A 21736-nucleotide genomic window follows, 5' to 3' on the forward strand; every position below is an offset into this window, starting at 1 on the left:
TAATATTCAAATCAAATAATTTACGAGCCTAATCAAAATTTTCATTTTAACATTTCTTTATATTATAAAATTACATTATTTTCCTTATTATGTTGATAATAATTTACTTGGATTTGAGTCTAAATAAGAAATTTAATAAATTAGTTTAAACTTGTTCAAACTCGAGTTGTTTATCCATTGAACTCAGGTCGAATATGAAATTTAAGTTAAGGCTAAAGCTAATATTTTTAAAACTAGACCGATAGTCGAATAGATTATTTGACCATTAATTTATTGATTCGACTAGTTTCATTTAAAAAATTATTAAAATTTAAAATAAAATATATAAAAAATTTCTAATTTATTTCGATTGTATTAATTCTTAGTCCAACTAATTCAATACAGAATTGATATCGTGACTGATTTTCAATCTGATCAATTTGAGCAATCAATCCGATTCGATACAAATGTGACTAAACATCTACACCCCAAAATTACTTGAAATCGGCTCAACCAAGTTTGGTTTGGGTTAATAGTGGGGAAAATAGATGGAATTATAGTGGTTTGGGTTAATAGTGGGGAAAATAGATGGAATTATAGTAAATAACTAAAAAAAAACATCCTTGGATAGGGGGACAGCCACACCAAAATTGCCTTTGCCGTCAAATGCTCAGTTCCAATTTGCCAAAGCGAAAAGCTTTGTTCTTCTTGGTGGTGCACACTCTCCACGCGTATTTTTAACGTCATTAATCGATTCTTCTTCTAATTTCTCTCTCCTTCTTCTTCTTCTTCTTTTTGAGCTTATCGTCGTTGGATTCGATGCCTTGAACCAAAGATCCGATACGCATTTTTTATACAATTTTTTTAACATTTTAGGGTTGGATTTTCAGCAGTTAGTGGTCAGGGTAGGGGTTTTTATGGCGGTGACTTTACAGAGCCTTCGCTTTTGTGGACTGGCCGCATCTGGTCCCGCCGGCGGAAGCTTCGAAGCGCTAAACCGTATACTCGCTGACCTCTGTACCCGTGGCAACCCTAAGGTGATGTTTTTCCACTTCACTCCCTTGCTTTTTTCTTTCTCTATTTCTCTTGCTGAGTTGTAGAAAGTGGAAGGAATTTGAAATTGAATTTTCGGGATTCTTAGCTGAAAGAATGAAGAATAAGATTAGCAGTTAATTTGATTATCCTTTATTTGTTTGAAACTTTTTATAATTTTGGCTTTTTTTGATTGTGAGCAGGAAGGAACTTCATTAGCATTGAAGAAGCATGTGGAAGAAGAAGCTCGTGACCTTAGCGGGGAAGCGTTTTCTCGTTTTATGGACCAGTTATATGATCGAATTTCGAGCCTGTTGGAAAGTAACGATGTTGCACAGAACATGGGAGCTTTAAGAGCTATTGATGAGTTGATAGATGTCGCACTTGGGGAGAATGCCTCCAAGGTTTCCAGGTTTTCTAATTATATGCGGACTGTTTTTGAGACTAAGCGTGATCCTGAAATACTAGTCCTTTCTAGTAAAGTTCTTGGCCATCTTGCGAGAGCTGGTGGGGCGATGACTGCGGATGAAGTGGAATTTCAGGTTTGTTGGGGACATTGCTAATTTTTGTAGTGTAATTCAAAGCCAATGGGAATAATGTCTAGACAATGTGCCTGTTTCTCAGGTCAAAACTGCCCTGCAGTGGCTTCGTGGGGATAGAATAGAGTATCGCCGTTTTGCTGCTGTCTTAATTTTGAAGGTGCGTTCTATGTGAGATTTTTATTGTTCCTTATGAATGGATTTCTAGAAAATAATTATTATTTTTGATCTTATGTTAGAAGTTGCTGCAAATTGTTTAATTTAATTTTGTTCATTTGTTGTAAAAGATTGTTTTATTGAAGCTACCTTTGCATTTTACTACTAAAGGAAATGGCAGAAAATGCTTCCACTGTATTCAATGTTCATGTACCTGAATTTGTTGATGCTATTTGGGTTGCATTGAGGGATCCGACGTTGGCTGTTCGTGAGCGTGCTGTGGAGGCATTGCGAGCGTGCCTTCGCGTTATTGAAAAACGTGAGACACGTTGGCGTGTGCAGTGGTTAGTTTATTGATTGTGATGTTCTGATATCTCTTTTCTTTTTTCTTTTCATAAATTTGAACCAAATAGCTGCATCAGCCTTCCTAGTTTTCTATTTTAAATGAATGTATGTAGAAACATCTCTTCATGGTTTCGTAGTTTCCGGTGTCTGAGTTGAGTTCCTATTTGCTGTTTCTGCCTTAATTTTGTTCCAAACCACCCTTTTACCTACTATGGATCTTACTATGCTCTCTAAATTGCAAATAAACAGAAGAATAGAGGAATTATAACTTGCCTTGCGATAGTAGTGCTTTATAGTGTGCTATTCTTGGTGGAGTTGTCACCTGCTTGGCTTTTTTACATTCTTTGTATGCCCCAGTTTGATGGTTGGTTTTGTTTGTAGAGGAGGCAGGGTTTACTGTTACGTTTCTTGTGCATGTTCATTTCTTTGTAACTTCTGAACTCAATTTTTCAAATGTGTTTTCTTTGTTCTTTTCTATGCTCAACCTTCAGTGTTTCTATAGGTACTATCGAATGTTCGAGGCTACGCAAGATGGATTGGGAAAAAATGCTCCTATTCACAGTATACATGGTTCTTTGCTTGCTGTTGGAGAGCTTTTGAGGTTGGTGTGATGGTCTTATTTATTGTTTGTAAATTAAAAGGACTTCGAGTCCTCTAATTTCTGTTTCAACCTTTGAGTTAATTGGTTCCCTCCACTTGATCACTTCCCCCTCCTCATTGAAAAAAGAAAAGGAGAAAGAAATAGAAAAATAAATTTGTATACGCATTGTGTTTGCATATATGCCTCATTGGTTAGTAAAATAAATACAGCTATAGGTACGTATGTGCTAGATAGTCTTTCACCTAATGCTGATTAGCTGCTGCAGTATAGGTTGTAATTAGGTTATAGATGTATATACATGTGTAGATATATTTATAGTGTTAGACAATTTGTAGTATGCTCTTCCTCTATGAGACGAAGATTATCCATTTCATTTAGGAAATATTTTATTGTCATATGAAATGATATATAAGTGTATATGTGTTGTTAGTGACATAAACTTCATCTTTATCAGGAACACTGGTGAGTTCATGATGTCAAGGTACAGAGAAGTAGCTGAAATTGTGCTTAGATACCTAGAGCATCGAGATCGCCTTGTTCGCCTTAGCATAACTTCTTTGCTACCTCGCATTGCACATTTCCTGCGTGACAGATTTGTCACAAACTACTTGACGGTAAGTTGTTTTTGCTCCATATACGATCACATTACTTAACCGGCATGTTAACCCATTTCAGTTATGTGCATTTGGATTTTTTGATATCTTGCAGATATGCATGAACCATATCCTTACAGTCTTAAGAATACCAGCTGAACGTGCCAGTGGGTTTATTGCCCTTGGGGAGATGGCTGGTGCTTTGGATGGAGAGCTGGTCCACTATTTGCCGACAATTACTTCTCACTTACGTGATGCAGTGAGTCTCATGGCTCGTGATTCATGACTTATCTTTTGGTTGCATGTTGTTGGTTTTTTTTATTACTATTATTATTATTATTATTATTATTTGAAGTTTGCTTGTTTTTATTTGAGAAGAAAGAAGTTGTCCAACTGTTTGCTTTCATATTATTTATCTACAGATTGCTCCACGAAGAGGTAGACCCTCGCTTGAAGCTTTGGCTTGTGTTGGAAACATTGCGAAAGCCATGGGACCGGCAATGGAGTCCCATGTTCGTGGTCTCCTTGATATTATGTTTTCTGCTGGTCTTTCTCCTACACTTGTTGAAGCTCTTGAGCAAATTACAGTCAGGTATGTGGGCAGTCACGACCTTGTGTTCAGATTGTATTTGGGGATTAATTGAGGGTATTAATTTTATAAAATACTGGTTGTGTTTCAGTATTCCGTCTTTGCTTCCCACTATTCAAGATCGGCTTCTTGATTGCATTTCCTTGGTTCTTTCGAAGTCCCATTATTTTCAGGCAAGGCCAGCTGTGGCTCGAGGCACTGCCACAAATATTCCCCAGCCTGTGGCTGAGCTTAGTGGTTCGGCCCATGTTCAGCTTGCTTTGCAGACTCTTGCTCGTTTTAATTTCAAGGTTTGTTTACCTACATTATATGGAGTGTCTGATGTCAACCATGGTTTGGCACTAATTATTCTGCGGTTTAGGGACATGAACTTCTTGAGTTTGCGAGAGGATCGGTTGTTCGTTATCTTGATGACGAGGATGGAGCCACACGAAAAGATGCTGCTTTATGTTGTTGCAAATTAGTTGCAAATTCCTTTTCTGATATCACATCCTCACAATTTGGTTCTGGTCGGTCTAGCCGAGCTGGAGGGAAGCGAAGGCGTCTTATTGAGGAGGTTTGTTCGTCTGTGCAATAGTAGTTACAATACTGATGATGTTAATGTATTATGTTTTACCTGTGTTAGAATCTTTATGATACATTATGCTCGCTTATAAATTATATTGGGTTTTCAACAGCTTGTGGAGAAGCTTCTCATTGCAGCTGTTGCAGATGCTGATGTTACTGTTCGCCATTCAATATTTTCCTCTCTCCATGGAAATAGAGGTTTTGATGATTTTTTAGCACAGGCTGATAGCCTGAGTGCGGTTTTTGCTGCTTTAAATGATGAGGTGCAATTTAATCCAGTTTTATACTGTCAAGAATGTTCCTCTCATCTTTATATGCCTCTTTATCAGTACGTTGCTTTATAGGCCTACTAATTGTCTTGGCAGTCGGCATGTCTTCAATTAAATATTTGGGCTGCTGGATTATGAAATAAAAGATTATTAGAATGTTATCATGATTACAAGATTTTACTTTCTTGGTATCTAGACAAAGGGGATGAATAATATTGTTCTTTATACTGTACAGGAAATTAGAAAAATAATGTGTACCTAATTTCTTGTTTGAAGGTGAAAAATAGTGTTTTCCATAGTTAAAATGACTTGATATTTCCTGATTTGTAACTCTTCAAAATAGGGTTGATTACCATTTTTTCCATATTTAAGGAACACTTTATATTTTGCTGATCAGTATGTCTGGTCTCTGCAGCTATTACTGTTCTTAACATCTCTAACTTTTCCTAAATGCGACATTGTGTCTAATAGTAACCATCTTGCCCGAACTATTCTTAAGCCACTTTTGCCTGCACTTTCTCTCTGCTGTCTTTTCCAACAGATTATTATTTTCATAAAAGTGTTTCACTTTGTTTATTGGAATTGCCTTTGGCAAAAAGTATGAAGACATGCATACTGATTAGATTAAGGACAGTTTCATATGAGTCAGCTGTAGGGTTCTAAGCTTGATAGCTAGCCTTCAAACGTGCTGAAATAGCTGTGCTTTTTTGTTCCAATTTTTGCATTACTTTGTGTTTCACTCTTATGAATAGAGAATATTTCTGTTGCTCTAGGATTTTGATGTGCGAGAATATGCAATATCAGTGGCTGGGAGATTGTCAGAGAAAAATCCGGCATATGTTCTTCCAGCACTTCGTCGTCATCTCATACAATTATTGACATACTTAGGGCAAAGGTAAAGATAAAAGAACTTCTGTCCTCTCTATGCAGCATTAAATATTGACTTCTCCTGCATTGTGAGCAGTGCAGATAACAAATGCAGAGAAGAGAGTGCCAAGTTGCTCGGTTGTTTAATACGCAACTGTGAACGACTAATACTCCCATATATCGCCCCAGTGCACAAGGTTTAATTTGTCTTGTGTTATTTAATTATTTTCTTTCCGCGTTCCACTTTTCTAGTAGCTCCTCTCTCTTTTTTTTTTTTTTGGGGGGGGGAGTTGGGGTTATTTTCCTTTTTTGTGTCTCTGCCATCATGTTATTGAATGTTTTATTTTTCAGGCTCTTGTGGCGCGACTACTTGAGGGCACTGGAGTTAATGCCAATAATGGTTTTATCAGTGGAGTTCTTGTGACTGTGGGAGATCTTGCTAGAGTGGTGGGTGAACTTCTGTTTGTTTGCTTTTAGTCTTTCACACATGACATCATTTTTGGAGTAAGATATTCAGTTTGATAGACATAGGAAAAGATTATTGTGTTTGCATTAATTGTGAATTATAAGTTGTATGTTGTATTAAATTTGCTGTCTGATGAGAATCCTAGCTTGGTTGCTGTGTAATTCATTGTAAGTTTCCTTGTATAACATTTTCTTTTACTATTCTTTCTTGGACTATGACTTATTTTAGGGTGGTTTTGCAATGAGAGAATATATCTCCGAACTTATGCCTTTAATTGTTGAGGCATTATTGGATGGGGCAGCTGTCACAAAACGTGAAGTAGCTGTTGCTACTCTTGGTCAAGTTGTACAGAGTACCGGGTAAGACATCTTATATTGCTTTGAATTTGCCAGAGGAGCTTTGGACTAATTAGTATTCTTAAACTTCTGCATGTTTTATGTTAGAAATGTTAGCCTCCCCAGTTTTCCTTTGATGGTGTTTAAGAGATTTTTCTTGAACGGGTCTGACAGGTATGTCATAGCTCCATATAACGAATACCCTCAATTGCTTGGCTTACTTCTGAAATTGTTGAATGGTGAGTTAGTGTGGTCTACCAGACGAGAAGTACTGAAGGTAGTTGCTCTTGAACTTTAGATGTAGTTAACGGTTCAGCTTTCTTGTGAAACTGAGTATACTTTGTCGTCCCCAGGTTCTTGGTATCATGGGTGCTTTGGATCCCCATGCGCATAAAAGGAATCAGCAAAGCCTATCTGGGTCACATGGAGATGTTACCCATGCTGCCAGTGATTCAGGTCAACATATTCCATCATCAATGGATGAACTACCTATGGACCTTTGGCCATCATTTGCTACATCTGAAGATTACTACTCCACTGTAATGCCCTACCTAATTTATCTTTCTTCTTGCTTGTTTTAACAGTTTTTGTTTGTAGTAGAACCTCTTAATTATTTGCTAAAATAACTGAATTCAGGTTGCTATCAATTCTCTCATGCGAATTCTTAGGGATCCTTCTCTTGCCAGTTACCACCAAAAGGTGGTTGGATCTCTCATGTTTATTTTCAAGGTGCGTTCAACATATGGATTTTAATCTTTTTCCTAAAATATTTATCCAAGATACTATTTAATTAAAATTTTCTTTTTTTAACTTCTTTAAATCATTAAATTTCTCTTTTGCGAGGTTAGTCAATGGGTCTGGGTTGTGTTCCATACTTGCCAAAGGTTTGTCTATTAATTTTTCAGCCAAGTTTGGTTTTTATGCTTGGCTTTTTGTTGGTTATTTTTCTGAACCGTGGCTTATTTTCTTGCTTCTTTCTGTAGGTTTTGCATGATCTCTTTCAGATTGTTCGTACATGTGATGATCATCTGAAGGATTTTATAACATGGAAGTTGGGCACTCTTGTGTCCATTGTGCGTCAGGTACATTTAAATATCTTCAAGATTTCATGTATGTAATTGATATTGGCTTTCTTCTGGCATTTTATTTTGGGTTTTTGATGTGCTTATGCAGCATATTCGTAAATATTTACCGGAGCTGCTATCTTTAATTTCCGAACTATGGTCATTATTCAGCTTGCCAGCCAGTACTCGCCCTTCACGTGGTTTTCCGGTATTTTTATACTTTAGTTTACATGTACAAGTAATTTGTACTTGCGTATCCTGCAGTTGGATTGTTAGATTGATTGTCTTGATTATTATTGTTTTACTGCTGATCTTATTTCTTAAACTCTCCCTACCTCTCTTTCTTAGGTACTGCACCTAGTTGAGCAGCTTTGCTTGGCTCTCAATGATGAATTTCGGAAGTATCTTCCTGCTATTCTTCCTTGTTGCATTCAAGTTTTGAGCGATGCAGAACGTTGCAATGACTACACCTATGTTCTTGACATTCTCCATACCCTGGAAGTGTTTGGTGGTTAGTAGTAGCACTCATTTCACTTTTGGGACTTAAGTCTATTATTTTGTAACTGTGATGCTGCATGTGACCATGGGCATGCTCTTTAAGCATGCTGAAAGAAGAATAAACATCTGTATATAGCTTTATAACCCTATAGTTATTTACAAGTTAGAAAAATTAAGAAAGTGGAAATTTTCATGTTTTATTCTAGAGAACCTTTTATTCAAACCTTTGATTAACCCATGCTCGTCTAAACTAAATTTGTTAGTTTTGAACTGAAGCTTATTGTTCTCTCTATCTGTCTAACTTTAAGCATCTTTACATGATAATATCTAAAGGATTTCTAATTATGATTACCATGTAGGGACATTGGATGAACATATGCATCTACTTCTTCCTGCCCTTATTCGACTGTTTAAAGTGGATGGTTCTGTGGAGATAAGACGTGCTGCTATCAGAACTTTGACAAGGTTGATCCCCTGTGTTCAGGTAGGTAGCAAGAATTTTAACTACATTGGAGAATCAGTTACTATATATATGTTTTAAATACCTGCGGATTCAAGTTCTGTTGAACATGTATTCTGTTTGTGTTTTCATCCTTGTAACTCAGGTTACAGGTCACATATCTTCTCTAGTGCATCACTTGAAGATAGTTTTAGATGGGTGAGTTGTCTGTTCCTTTTGTTTAAAACTCTATGAATACAGGAAACTTCCCTATTTAGACTTATGGATGGTAGATCACTTGCCGTGTATCAGGGGTATTAGTCTGCGTGCATCTTTTCACGTTTCTCTGTGTTTGGTTTTGGAACCAAAACAGTATCGTGGTTATGGTCTAGATAATTTGATTTAGTTTGCCTTCAGTTTCTTTCCAAGTAAATAAGAAAGGATAATAAAATGATTGTTTATGATGATATCATAGGGTTACACTCAACTGATAACTTGGGATAAAAGAAACTCAATTTTGCAAAGCACTTTTGGTTTTTAGTTTATAAATGCTTTTGGTACTTGTCTATGGAAATTAATAGTCTATGAACCAAGTAATTTTTTTCAAACATGAGTCGCTAATGGTGATAACTGATGGATGGTTCTAATGGGTTAGAACCATCAGCATCAGAGGAGGCTTGATGGAAGCACCATGCTATGCACTATGTCTATGCCTAAAAGAAATTTGATTTACAGGAAAAATGATGAGCTCCGTAAAGATGCTGTTGATGCACTTTGCTGTCTGGCCCATGCCCTTGGAGAAGACTTCACTATTTTTATCCCATCTATACACAAACTTTTGTTGAGACACCGCTTGCAGGTATTGCTTCTGACCGTGTCATTCTTTTTTTTGCATGTGGAAAACTTGTACCCTGCTACTTCCAATGTTCAAATTTAATATCAAAACTTGTTTATTTCAGCATAAAGAATTTGAGGAAATTGAAGGTCGTTTAAGGCGACGTGAACCATTAATTGTGGGGAGCACAGCAGCACAAAGATTAAGTCGACGACCTCCAGTGGAGGTTGTTAGTGACCCACTAAATGATATGGAAAATGATCCTTATGAAGAAGGGAACGATGTGCAAAAACATCCTAGAGGTCACCAGGTATCATCCTTTTATGATTGTATGACAAGCTATTGTTTATTATTTATTTTGTCCATAGCTTATTCACCTAGGTTCCTGAGCATGCTGCCAAGCGAACATGCAATGCTAGCTTGAAGATGAAACTTGGAAATAATCTGTACTACATATCAGTTAAAACTGGTTATGTAGTAACTTTCAATCATAATCTTTGTAGCTAGTTTTGGATGGACTTACCCTATCGCTGTAGTTAGCTGAGTAGTTGTTGGCATGGCCAGATTTCTATTTAATTGGTTACACCATGTTTTAAAGAAATGAATGTATGATCAGCAAATTTCTTATGTAAAACAAGAATATTAAATGTGATGTGGTAGGTAAGCACTGGCATCAGTTGCATGAACAGGCAAGTGTTTTCTTATGCTTTGTAGCATCTCATGTATGCATAGAAAGATTAGGTTTTTTTATGGAGTTGTACAAGTTATTTAGGGAGTTAGTTATGCTTGTATACATCCTTTCTTGATACCTTTGGCCTTTGTAAATTTGAAACATCAAAATAATTATTTGTTACCAGTCATGCTGTGAGCAGTTTCTGACATGTAATGGCTTGTGATGTTGCATTCGTTTTACATATCTGACTTGTTAATTGGTTGTGGCAGATGTGAGCCCAGACAATTTTTATACGTCATTTCTTAATCTTGTGTAGTTCTATATTCTTATGCTTGCTGGATACACAGAAATTTGATTATTTCTGTCCATTATCTTGTTCTCTATACCTATGAAATTTTCCTTTGAAGTTACATTCATTTTATCTTTATTTTGTTTTTTTAAAAATAATTCTCATACATTATTTCATGTCGTCTATAGAGGCCTTAATTGACATAAATTACTTGTCTATAGGTCAATGATGGGAGGTTACGCACTGCTGGGGAGGCTTCTCAGCGTAGTACCAAAGAAGATTGGGCAGAATGGATGAGGCATTTTAGCATTGAACTCTTAAAAGAATCTCCTTCTCCAGCACTACGAACCTGTGCTCGGCTTGCCCAATTACAGGTATGTTTACAAGGTTTCTGTTTATGTATTGTTTCCTTAGGAGTGAGGTTTCTAATCTGCTCCTTTGCAGCCTTTTGTTGGGCGTGAGTTGTTTGCTGCTGGTTTTGTTAGTTGCTGGTCTCAACTTAATGAGTCTAGTCAGAGGCAGTTGGTTCGAAGCTTGGAGATGGCATTTTCTTCTCCTAATATCCCTCCTGAAATTTTGGCTACTCTTCTCAACTTGGTATGCCCCTTCAGCTAATTTTTATTCCTTGTTTTCATGCAAGCTATTTGATTGCTTTTATCCTTTACTAAATTCAGATTCACTTTACAAGACCATATTAATCTGCTTTTATATTGTTTTGCTGTTTTTCTATTCTTGGTAATTCCATGGTTAAAAGAGTTGGCATTGTATAACTGGTCCACAAGCAATATTAAAAAACAATTTGGTAAAAATATCAGCTTGAGGTGTAAACATATAAGCAGATATGTGATAAGGAAACCCCTCTGATGTAGCCAATAAGCAATTGTAACATACGTAACCCATTTGTCAGGGCAATCTGGGTACTATGTATTTGAAAGAGAAGGTAATGTATTTCTTTTGTTTAAAAGGATATATGTGATCATTTCAGGCTGAATTCATGGAACGTGATGAAAGACCTCTCCCTATAGATATTCGACTTCTTGCTGCACTTGCTGAAAAGGTATGCTTTCCTTGAGAAATGCTTTTATGCAATGTGTTTTTTTTTTTATATCATCTGGACAGTGAAAGATTTATCATTCTTATGGCACATGCCAGTGTCGAGCATTTGCTAAGGCACTACATTACAAAGAAATGGAATTCGAAGGTGCCCGCTCAAAGAAGATGGATGCTAATCCTGTTGCTGTAGTTGAAGCTCTCATACACATAAATAACCAGTTACACCAGCATGAGGTATATAACTATATATATTCTGTGAGCTGTGCTTTTTTTTTTTTTTTCCTAATATCTACATGCTTTCGCCCAAATATCTCCTTATTGATTTAGGTTGTTAATTATTTTTCTTTTAACCTTTTTAGGCTGCTGTGGGGATATTGACTAATGCTCAACAATATTTGGATGTTCAGTTGAAGGAATCATGGTATTAGACATTTGATTTTCAAAATGATTAGTGACGTTAATGTCATTCACAGAGCTTTTGTGTTGTAGTTTTCTGCTTGTCATTCCCTGATTTGCTATTTCATGCTGTCTTCCTCAAATATGTATATTTGGCAAAATGGGGGGAAAAGATCTAGTTACATAGATTTGTGTTTGTTAGGTATGAGAAATTGCAGAGATGGGATGACGCTCTTAAGGCATACACTGCCAAAGCCACTCAAGCATCAAGCCCTCACCTCGTACTAGAAGCTACCCTAGGTATTAACTTAAGCACAATGGCTCGTTTAATTGTTTGTTCTGTTCCTCTTTCTTTTAATACTTGCATGCTCTTTGTTAGTATACTTTTCATAACAGAAATTTGGAATTCTTTGAATTTCTCTATAAGAATGCAAAAACAGGTTGCAGCAAATTTATTTAGATGGTATGACATGTTGTGGACTGAGCACATATATTTTGATTTACCTTTGTTTATAGTCGGTGTGAGCAAAGCAAAATGAATACTGATGGTTTTGCATTCTCTTATTTAACTCATTTCCTTTTTTATTTTTTGAAATTTTATTTAGAACACTCGTGATCGGGCATTTTTATGGGTTAAAATATTTTTCTTCTTTCTTCAAGCTTTTTTTGATAGACAAAACCTTCCTATTGCTGTATTCAAGTTAGCTCATATAAGCTGAAGTTATGTTTCTCGGGCACCCGTGTTTATTTATTTATTTATTTATTTTTTAAAATGCCTTGAGTGATTTTTCTACCCTATAGACTGTTGGTTGCACTGATTAGGTTCTAGTAAATAGATCAAATTATCACCAACCTTTTTGGGTTTTCATTTTCTGATGTAAAATTTTCCTATATCTATATTTCACATCATAATAATTGAGCTTAGAAAGCATAATTTACTTCCTATACCAGTGTATGCTAGTTTCTTGAAAATTTTAATGTGGCATGTACATTGTAGGACGGATGCGATGCCTTGCTGCATTGGCTCGATGGGAAGAGCTCAACAACTTGTGCAAAGAGTACTGGACTCCAGCAGAGCCCTCAGCTCGACTGGAAATGGCACCAATGGTTTGTGGTTTATGCTGTAGTTGATGTCAACATTTTCTATATTGTGCTTGTACTCAATGAATTTTTTCTTCTAGGCTGCAAATGCTGCTTGGAATATGGGTGAATGGGATCAAATGGCTGAGTATGTGTCTCGATTAGATGATGGTGATGAAACCAAACTTCGGGCTTTAGGGAACACTGCTGCTACTGGTGATGGAAGCAGTAATGGTACATTCTTCAGAGCTGTTCTGTTAGTTCGGAGGGGAAAGGTGCTTTTTCTAGTCTATACTCATTACTTCTATTAATTCTTGTGAATGCCTGTCATCTGTTTCTATCTGCATTTTGCAGTATGATGAGGCACGTGAGTATGTTGAGAGAGCTAGAAAGTGCCTAGCAACAGAACTTGCTGCTTTGGTTAGTTTCTTAGCCCCAATTTCTTGAACTGAATACTTAGTGTTTTTTTATTTGAGCAGCCACTTTCTAGTTTTTCTTTTTTCCATTTCATTCTATATGTTAGCGAATACTCTAAATTGCTACTTTTCAGTTTCTAGAACATATCCAACATTATACATACTTCTCTCTTCCTTTTTACAATTGTCGATATTTCTAGTCCTTATGGCTCTAGCTCCCCCATGCTTTGAGAATAGTTGAAAGGGAAAGTAAAACACCTTTTTAAGTATAGTTAAATTCCCTGTGCCCTTTTGTAGTTTATATGTGTGTCTATATATATGTATCTATAAAGGTTTTTTCTTATGACGTCGTTGGTATGGCAATGATTGTTATCGGGCTCATTTGGTACATGATATAAAAAGTAATGAAATTACTTGGTTCAAATAAAATTATAGAACTTAGCTTTTGTTATGGTTCAGGACCCTGATGCTCTATTTAATAATACTATGATTGTTTATCTGTATAACGCTACCTTGAATGATACCATCGTGATTTCTGGTGGTGAAAGTTTAAAAATTCATGCGTTTGGACTTGAGAAAATCTTTACTTTATGGCCATCATGATATTAATACCTACTTCAGGTTTTGGAAAGCTATGAGCGTGCTTACAGCAATATGGTCCGTGTTCAGCAGCTTTCAGAACTAGAGGAGGTTCATTCTACATCTATTTTAGATTTAATTTGCTCACTTTTAGTTGTTCTTTTTTCTAAGCGTGACTTCCTTAAAGAATTATTATCAAGGGAAATCTTCGTTTATTGCAGGTCATTGATTATTGCACTCTACCTATGGGAAATCCTGTTGCCGAAGGGCGGCGTGCCTTGATTCGAAATATGTGGACTGAGCGGATACAGGGAGCAAAACGAAATGTTGAGGTAAATTATTTACTTTGATGAAGTGTTTGCCATTATGTCTTAGTAAGTATTGCTTTTGCTAATCTATGTACCATGTATGTTTTTTTATTTAAATATTATAAAGTTAATTTCCTTTTTCATTTTTAATGTACGTGTGTCTGACTCACATCCAAATGCACGTAGATTGACATGGAAGATTTAATGGTTTAGATTTCGATTAGGACTTCAGGCATATATGAATTGTTTATGATTCTGTATGCATTTGCTTAATTGGAATGAACCTAATGCTTATTTATACTCTCTCCCAATGTGTCTCAAGCTTAAGTGTTGGTTCCTATGCGTTCAAATATGCAGGTCTGGCAAGTGCTTTTGGCTGTTAGAGCACTTGTTTTACCTCCAACAGAAGACATTGAAACCTGGCTCAAGTTTGCTTCTCTCTGTCGGCAGAATGGAAGGATTAGTCAGGCTAGGTCTACCTTAATTAAGCTCTTACAGGTCTGTACTACTTACATTTTCTGAAGCTCCAAGGATGCACAAAATCATGTTTGTTTTCTTACTTTAAATTTTTTCTGGATACTGTATGCTACTCAGTATGATCCAGAAACTGCTCCTGAAAATGTAAGATACCATGGCCCTCCTCAAGTAATGCTGGCTTACTTAAAATATCAATGGTCACTTGGAGATGATCTTAAACGAAAGGAAGCATTTTCCAGGCTGCAGGTATATCCAATTTTAACCAAGAGCACTTATCCTTTTTCTAGCTTTTCATGCATATCTACCACAATTAGTACATCTTTCTGCTGGCATTCGCTACTGCTAATTTGTAAGTTGCATTTTTCCTGATTAAATTTACATGATGGAAAAATCACTGTTCCAGAATTTGGCTAGGGAGCTTTCAATCTCTCCAAATATTCAATCCATTCCATCAACTGCTTCAATGAATGGTACAAGTGCAAATGTTCCACTTCTGGCCCGTGTGTATCTTAAACTTGGAGCTTGGCAATGGACACTCTCATCACCTGGATTGGATGACGATTCTATACAAGGTAGCTAATACTAAGAACTTGATATCTTATTCATTTGCAGCTTTTTCCCTCTTTTAAATAAAATATTTGGTTATTGTATAAAAAGAAGATGTCTATTATGGACTCTTAAATGCTGAAGTTGTTATTGATTTCTTTTTCGTGTTAAATGGTCCTTTTTTTCAGAGATCCTTTCAGCATTTAGGAATGCCACTCAGTTTGCGCCGAAATGGGCAAAAGCATGGCACGCATGGGCATTGTTCAATACAGCTGTCATGTCTCATTACGCCAGAGGCCTTCAAACCATCGCCTCTCAGTTTGTTGTTTCAGCTGTCAATGGATATTTCCATTCGATAGCATGTGCAGCAAATGCAAAAGGTGTTGATGACAGCCTACAGGTATATTAACTAAATATACAATATCATTTTTAAGCTTGGTAATAGCACAAAACCTTTAATGATAACTTTGGGATCTGACCTATTTTTATTCACCTTCTTAACTGCCACTTGATAACTTCATTGTTCTCTTCTAAACATTGTTCTTAAAGTCTGCTAATTTTCTTTTTCAGGATATACTTCGCCTTCTTACCTTGTGGTTTAACCATGGAGCTACTGCAGAAGTTCAAATGGCCCTACAAGTAGGATTTGCCCATGTTAATATCAACACATGGTTGGCTGTTTTACCTCAAATAATCGCCAGAATACATTCAAATAACCATGCTGTGAGAGAACTTATACAATCACTTTTGGTGCGAATTGGACAAAGTCATCCCCAGGTTTGCCTTTATTATCTCTGTTCTGCTTCAGGATTGGAGCTCTTGGTTCTGTAGCAGCCTCAATTCAAATCGTTTCGACCTGTTTCATTTGCTAGACTGATTTAATAATTTCCCAGGCTCTTATGTACCCTCTACTTGTTGCTTGTAAATCCATAAGCAATTTGCGCAAAGCAGCAGCTCAAGAAGTGGTTGATAAAGTGCGTCAGCATAGTGGTGTACTTGTGGATCAGGTTGAATAATTAGAATCTGTTTTTGTTTCTTTCTTTGTTTTATTTGCCTTGGCAGTTTGATCTAAAAATAGATTTGATCTGTTCATAGGCACAATTGGTTTCAAAGGAACTAATCAGGGTTGCAATACTTTGGCATGAGTTATGGCATGAGGGGCTAGAAGAAGCTAGTCGCCTATACTTTGGTGAACATAACATTGAAGGGATGCTGAAAGTCTTAGAGCCATTACACGAGATGCTTGAGGAAGGGGCAATGAGGGACAATACTACTATAAAGGAGAGAGCATTCATAGAGGTTTTCTCTATTCCTTTGCTGCAACTATCTTATCTCCTTCCATGGGATCTGATCAGTAACTTTTGCATATTCATTTCATTGTTTGCATTAAGGATTTTTTTATCATAATTAATGGTGAATATTCCAAGTCTAGTTGTTTATACTTCTGCTGCTATGTGCCATATTTTTTTTTCTGATATATTGGAGCCCACTTGGCATTTTAGGATTTCCGGTGTGCATATTCAGTTAATTCATTTTGGTTTCATGGAATTGCAGGCATACCATCATGATTTGTCTCAGGCCTATGAGTGTTGCATGAAATATAAGAGAACCGGAAAAGATGCTGAGCTTACTCAGGTATGAAATGTTTGATGACTAAATTGTTAGATTTTACATATATTTGAGTGAGCAATATTTGATTGTAGTCTGAAGCAGCTTTATTCCCAACTTCTGTGGAACTTCTTGCTTGAGGATGTCTTAGGGTTGTACTTATATATACTCTTTTAAATAGAAATGCTGATTAGAATATGCTACTGGTTTATCTGTTCTGTTTTTTCTGCGGTTCCCAGAATGTTGATCTCTCTTTAATTATTTTTTGAATTCATCAGGCATGGGATCTCTATTATCATGTTTTCAGGAGAATAGACAAGCAACTTCAAAGTCTTACTACCCTGGACCTGCAGGCAAATATTGATCATCGTATTTCTTCTCAATTATTAATTTGACAATGTTAACTTTTCACTGTAAATTCTGCAGTCTGTTTCTCCTGAGTTGGTAGAATGCCGTGATTTGGAGCTTGCTGTACCTGGGACATACCGTGCAGGTAAGCTTAGTGGTTGCTTTGAATGGATGTCTTGGTATAAACCTGACCGCCTTGCCAACATCTTGGCCTAGTGGAAAGAAGTTTGTGTGGCATTAGAACTAGTGTTCAAACCCTAGCATCCTTATCCCCCAATTATCTAGTGTATCCATTTCTTTCTTCTTCTTTTTAAATAAAAGAAGAAAAACTGGCTGCCCCAACTTAAGTGAGCCCCTTTTTTAATTTTCAGAATCGCCAGTGGTAACCATTGCATCATTTGCACATCAACTTGACGTGATAACCTCAAAACAGCGCCCTCGGAAATTGACTATTCATGGGAGTGATGGTGAAGATTATGCCTTCTTACTAAAAGGGCACGAAGATCTTCGCCAAGATGAGCGTGTCATGCAGGTAGTTTCTGCTTACTTTTCCATTCCCCTTTTGTATTACTTTCATGCTAGTTTGATGATTCTACGGTTCTTTTGCTTGGTGTTTGGAGGTTTACATTTCTTATACATAACTATAATTTTACCATTTTACATCATCTATTGAGATCTAATGTCCTTGATGATCAAATTTTATCAGCTATTTGGCTTAGTGAACACTCTCTTGGAAAACTCCAGAAAAACTGCAGAGAAGGATCTGTCTATTCAGCGATATGAAGTCATACCCCTATCTCCAAACAGTGGGTTGATTGGATGGGTCCCTAATTGTGACACCTTACACCAGCTCATAAGGGAGTACAGAGATGCTAGAAGGGTTGGTTGAAATTCTCCAAATACTTTTTTTGGTTCTCATATTCCACATATTGTCTGTTTGGTCATACCTGTTGCCGCTTTATATAAAAAATTTGCATTTAACTTTTCCTGTGCTTCATGGTCTCAGATCACCCTAAATCAGGAGCACAAATTTATGCTAAGTTTTGCACCGGATTATGACCATTTACCACTCATTTCTAAAGTAGAAGTATTTGAGTATGCTCTACAAAATACTGAAGGAAACGATCTGGCGAAAGTATGTGCTCTTAATATTCTCTCTTTTTCTTCTTTTTTTTTCCTCTTCATATTTATCAACTTCTTTCAACTTCCATAAATTTGGCTTTTGATAGGTTCTTTGGTTAAAAAGTCGTACTTCTGAGGTGTGGCTAGAGAGGAGGACAAATTATACTCGAAGTTTAGCAGTAATGAGCATGGTATGTGATTACCTCATAATTTGGTGTATCCGTAATTAATGCTAGTCTCTAGCTGTAAATTAACTTTCGTTATTACTTTTGTTGTCGGAGTCCTCTCTTTCTTTCTATCTTTTTTGATTAGATAAATTTTTATCGTATCCCAGTATGCAATCGTATTATCTTTGGCTACAGTATTGATTATTGGTAAAAGGTTTGGATCACCCCTGGTTTGGAACCATATCTGCTTGACTTAGTTTCTTCACTTTTTTAATAAATATTTCGATTACTCTGTAAAACTTCCCATTTTGGCAAAATGAAGATATCTTGATGTGGTGTACGAGAAAAGAGTCTGCTGCTAAACTTCCATGCGTGCTTATTTGCGCTTTTAATATGACATACAATCAAAATATTACTTTGAATAGTACAATTGCATTTCAAGTCCACAAATCTATTTGGAGTTTTTTTTCCCTGATATTGTATGGAGAAAGTCAATTGGTGTTATGTTAGATTTTGAATTTCATTGTAAATCCATAAATTTACGTTATACATGTAGTTATTGTGTCCTGGTTAAGAGATTTGGTACGATTGAATGATGCATGGCTTCTGTTTCAGGTTGGTTACCTCCTCGGCTTAGGTGATCGTCACCCAAGTAATCTCATGCTACGGCGCTCTAGGTATGGAAAAGAAGTGTATTAATTAATAGTTACTGATGTTATTATGTATTTCATAGTCATGATACTGTTTTGCAGTGGAAAGATCTTGCACATAGATTTTGGAGACTGTTTTGAAGCCTCTATGAACCGGGAAAAGTTCCCTGAAAAGGTATGTCCGTCGAAAGAATCACTAAGGTTCTTTTTGTCATTCTTTTGGGTTAGGGAAGAGGGATTGCAGTTTTTTAATGTCCATTGTGTTGAATTCTCGATTCAGGTTCCTTTTCGTTTGACTAGAATGCTTGTGAAAGCCATGGAAGTCGGTGGTATCGAGGGCAATTTCCGCTTGACATGTGAAAATGTGATGCAGGTTCTCCGGTCAAATAAGGATAGTGTTATGGCTATGATGGAGGTATGAACCTCTGAACTTAAAATATTTTTTGTTCATGTTGTTCCATTGAAGCTTTAATAACTAATTATACTATCGAGAAGTTCATGTTTATAATAGAAAAAGGAAACGGAGTCAGGTGTGGGTATTGAAACAGTGATGTATTTATATATGCAATTTGTGCCCTTAATGAAATCACATTTGCTTAACTGCACTCTGGTTGTTATTGTTGCCAATCCATTACTATAAATGAAAACATCTGTTTTCCGGTTTATGCATAAAAACTGATGGATCTGCCTTTATAAATCAACTGTTCCTCAGGCATTCGTTCATGATCCTCTCATTAATTGGCGTCTTTTCAATTTCAACGAAGTTCCGCAAATGTCAATTTTTGCGAGTACACATGGCACTGCTGTCACAAACACGGAAGAAACTGCTCCAAGTAAAGAGCTTGCTCAACCTCAGCGAGGGGCTCGGGAACGGGAACTTCTTCAGGTTTTCTACATCTCAAAAACTCTACAATTTATCTTTTTATTAATGTAAATGTAATATGATGGGTTAAAATCAATTTGGTGCCATTGTAGGCTGTTAATCAACTTGGTGATGCTAATGAGGTTTTGAACGAGCGAGCTGTGGTGGTTATGGCTCGTATGAGTAACAAACTTACTGGACGCGACTTTTTGTCTTGCTCCTCAATACCGACAGCCTCTTCTAATATCCAACATTCAATAGACCACAGCACCTTAATTTCGGGAGATAATCGAGAAGTGGAACATGGTTTATCTGTTAAACTGCAAGTTCAAAAGCTAATAATCCAAGCTACTTCCCATGAAAATTTATGCCAGAACTATGTTGGGTATGATCCTCTTCCTTCTATTTCTCTTTTTGTATGCTTATGTAGCCATATGCATGTACTTGTACACATATTAGACCTGTCGTTTTTAGACCTGTCAATCGGGTGAGTCAAGTTGGTTTTAGGTAGTTCAAGTCAATCTAGATGAGTTAATTCGGGTTTTAAATTTTTTTGATCATTTTGTTTTGGAGCTCTCGGGTTTGGGTCATTTTGAGCTTAGGTCAATTGGGTTTGAGGCTTGGTTTTTGAGTCAGATCATTGATGGATCAGGTCTTTTCAAGATCTAGTCACTCTAAGTTTGGGTCACTCCAAGTTGGATCGTTTTGAGTTACTTTGTTTGGGTCATTTTGAGTGCAGGTTGTTTCAGTTCATGTCAATTCAGGTTCAATCTCGGTTTTTTTGGTCGGTTCAATTGGTTTTTTAAACCAACTTAACCAACCATAATCTACAAATATCGACCCAATCAAAACCGATATATATTTATTTTATATATTATAAATTATAAATGTATTTTAAATAATTAAAAAATATGAAATTAAGTCGTTTTCTCGGTTGGTTCAGTTTGAAAGTTCAAAAACTGATAACAGACCGTAATAATCAGCAAAACCGAACCCATGACTGAAAAACTGGCCTATCCATCCAAACCAAAACCGCTTAAACCAATTGAGTCAGTTTTTTGGGTTTGAAAATTGCTCTCTCCTAGTTGACTAACTATGGTTAAATCAAGTTTGGATTGTGTTTCGGAATTGTGAGATTTCTAATAGATATGTATCCATGGGCACCATGTTTCTCAAATTCGGGTGTGTCCTTCAATTTATTCCATGTATATAAAGGATATTTTGACAAATTTATCCAATACCCATGTTCAAAAATGCGTGTTATTTCGGAAAAGAATAATGGGAACAACATAGCATTTGCATACATTTATCAAAAGGAGGAATCACTAACTGTTTTATTTATTCTATTCCAGGTGGTGTCCCTTTTGGTGAAGAAAAACAAATGTATATTTTGTATAAAACCTGTACATATCTGTATTTAATGTAAATATGTTGTTTTCTTTTCATTCTTCTTTCTCTTTGTTAGTATTGAAGATAAAATAAAATTATTGTGGTAAATCTATTTATCACATTGAATTAAGTTATCAATTTCTTTTTCCCATACAAAACAAATCATGATTGTTTATCATTATTTTTTAATTTCATAATTTTGTCTATGGTTTTGAGCTTTTGATAATTTGAATCACAAAAAATATATATATATATATTTATGTTGAGTCGATTCATTTAGTTTTGATAAAAAATAGTTAATGAATTCACAATATTAATAAAAATTTTAAAAATTGTAATCCTATGTTCGGACTTGTATGTAGGTTTGATTGTTTGATATACCTCTCCTATCGTTTCGCACTAACCTCAGCTAAACCTGGCTGGACGCCAATTAGAGAACTAAATGGTGTGCTTAGTCTCGATGGTTGCATCTGTGGCATTGATGGCCTATAATTTTAGGGATGCCTTGGACACGGTACTTTAAGATTGATTAGGTTTTTATTTTATTGGTATTGATATTGTTGTTGATGTAAGAAACATAAATTTGAGCGTATTTTATC

At 36.2% G+C, this 21736-nt stretch overlaps 1 protein-coding gene across 1 annotated transcript; it reads left to right on the forward strand.

Moving 5' to 3' along the window:
- Nucleotides 1–489: 489 nt before the first annotated feature.
- Nucleotides 490–21299, forward strand: LOC108483008 (serine/threonine-protein kinase TOR-like). The gene is made up of 57 exons (XM_053032020.1): nucleotides 490–1016; nucleotides 1215–1553; nucleotides 1636–1710; nucleotides 1878–2050; nucleotides 2554–2652; nucleotides 3107–3266; nucleotides 3361–3504; nucleotides 3668–3837; nucleotides 3926–4124; nucleotides 4196–4390; nucleotides 4512–4664; nucleotides 5444–5565; nucleotides 5635–5734; nucleotides 5889–5984; nucleotides 6232–6362; nucleotides 6513–6615; nucleotides 6692–6877; nucleotides 6975–7067; nucleotides 7187–7222; nucleotides 7322–7420; nucleotides 7512–7610; nucleotides 7751–7913; nucleotides 8260–8384; nucleotides 8506–8558; nucleotides 9075–9198; nucleotides 9299–9484; nucleotides 10358–10510; nucleotides 10581–10733; nucleotides 11122–11193; nucleotides 11289–11423; nucleotides 11549–11610; nucleotides 11788–11885; nucleotides 12583–12692; nucleotides 12767–12940; nucleotides 13020–13085; nucleotides 13703–13771; nucleotides 13882–13992; nucleotides 14326–14466; nucleotides 14563–14691; nucleotides 14849–15017; nucleotides 15180–15391; nucleotides 15562–15768; nucleotides 15885–15998; nucleotides 16087–16290; nucleotides 16546–16626; nucleotides 16878–16952; nucleotides 17026–17092; nucleotides 17319–17479; nucleotides 17654–17827; nucleotides 17954–18082; nucleotides 18177–18260; nucleotides 18852–18913; nucleotides 18989–19061; nucleotides 19167–19301; nucleotides 19599–19772; nucleotides 19862–20133; nucleotides 21101–21299. The coding sequence occupies exons 1-57, from the start codon at nucleotides 897–899 to the stop codon at nucleotides 21117–21119; spliced, it is 7428 nt and encodes a 2475-aa protein (XP_052887980.1). The 5' UTR covers nucleotides 490–896; the 3' UTR covers nucleotides 21120–21299.
- Nucleotides 21300–21736: the final 437 nt, after the last annotated feature.

This window comes from Gossypium arboreum, chromosome 1, assembly GCF_025698485.1.
Source record: "Gossypium arboreum isolate Shixiya-1 chromosome 1, ASM2569848v2, whole genome shotgun sequence".
NCBI classification, from domain to species: Eukaryota; Viridiplantae; Streptophyta; class Magnoliopsida; order Malvales; family Malvaceae; genus Gossypium; species Gossypium arboreum.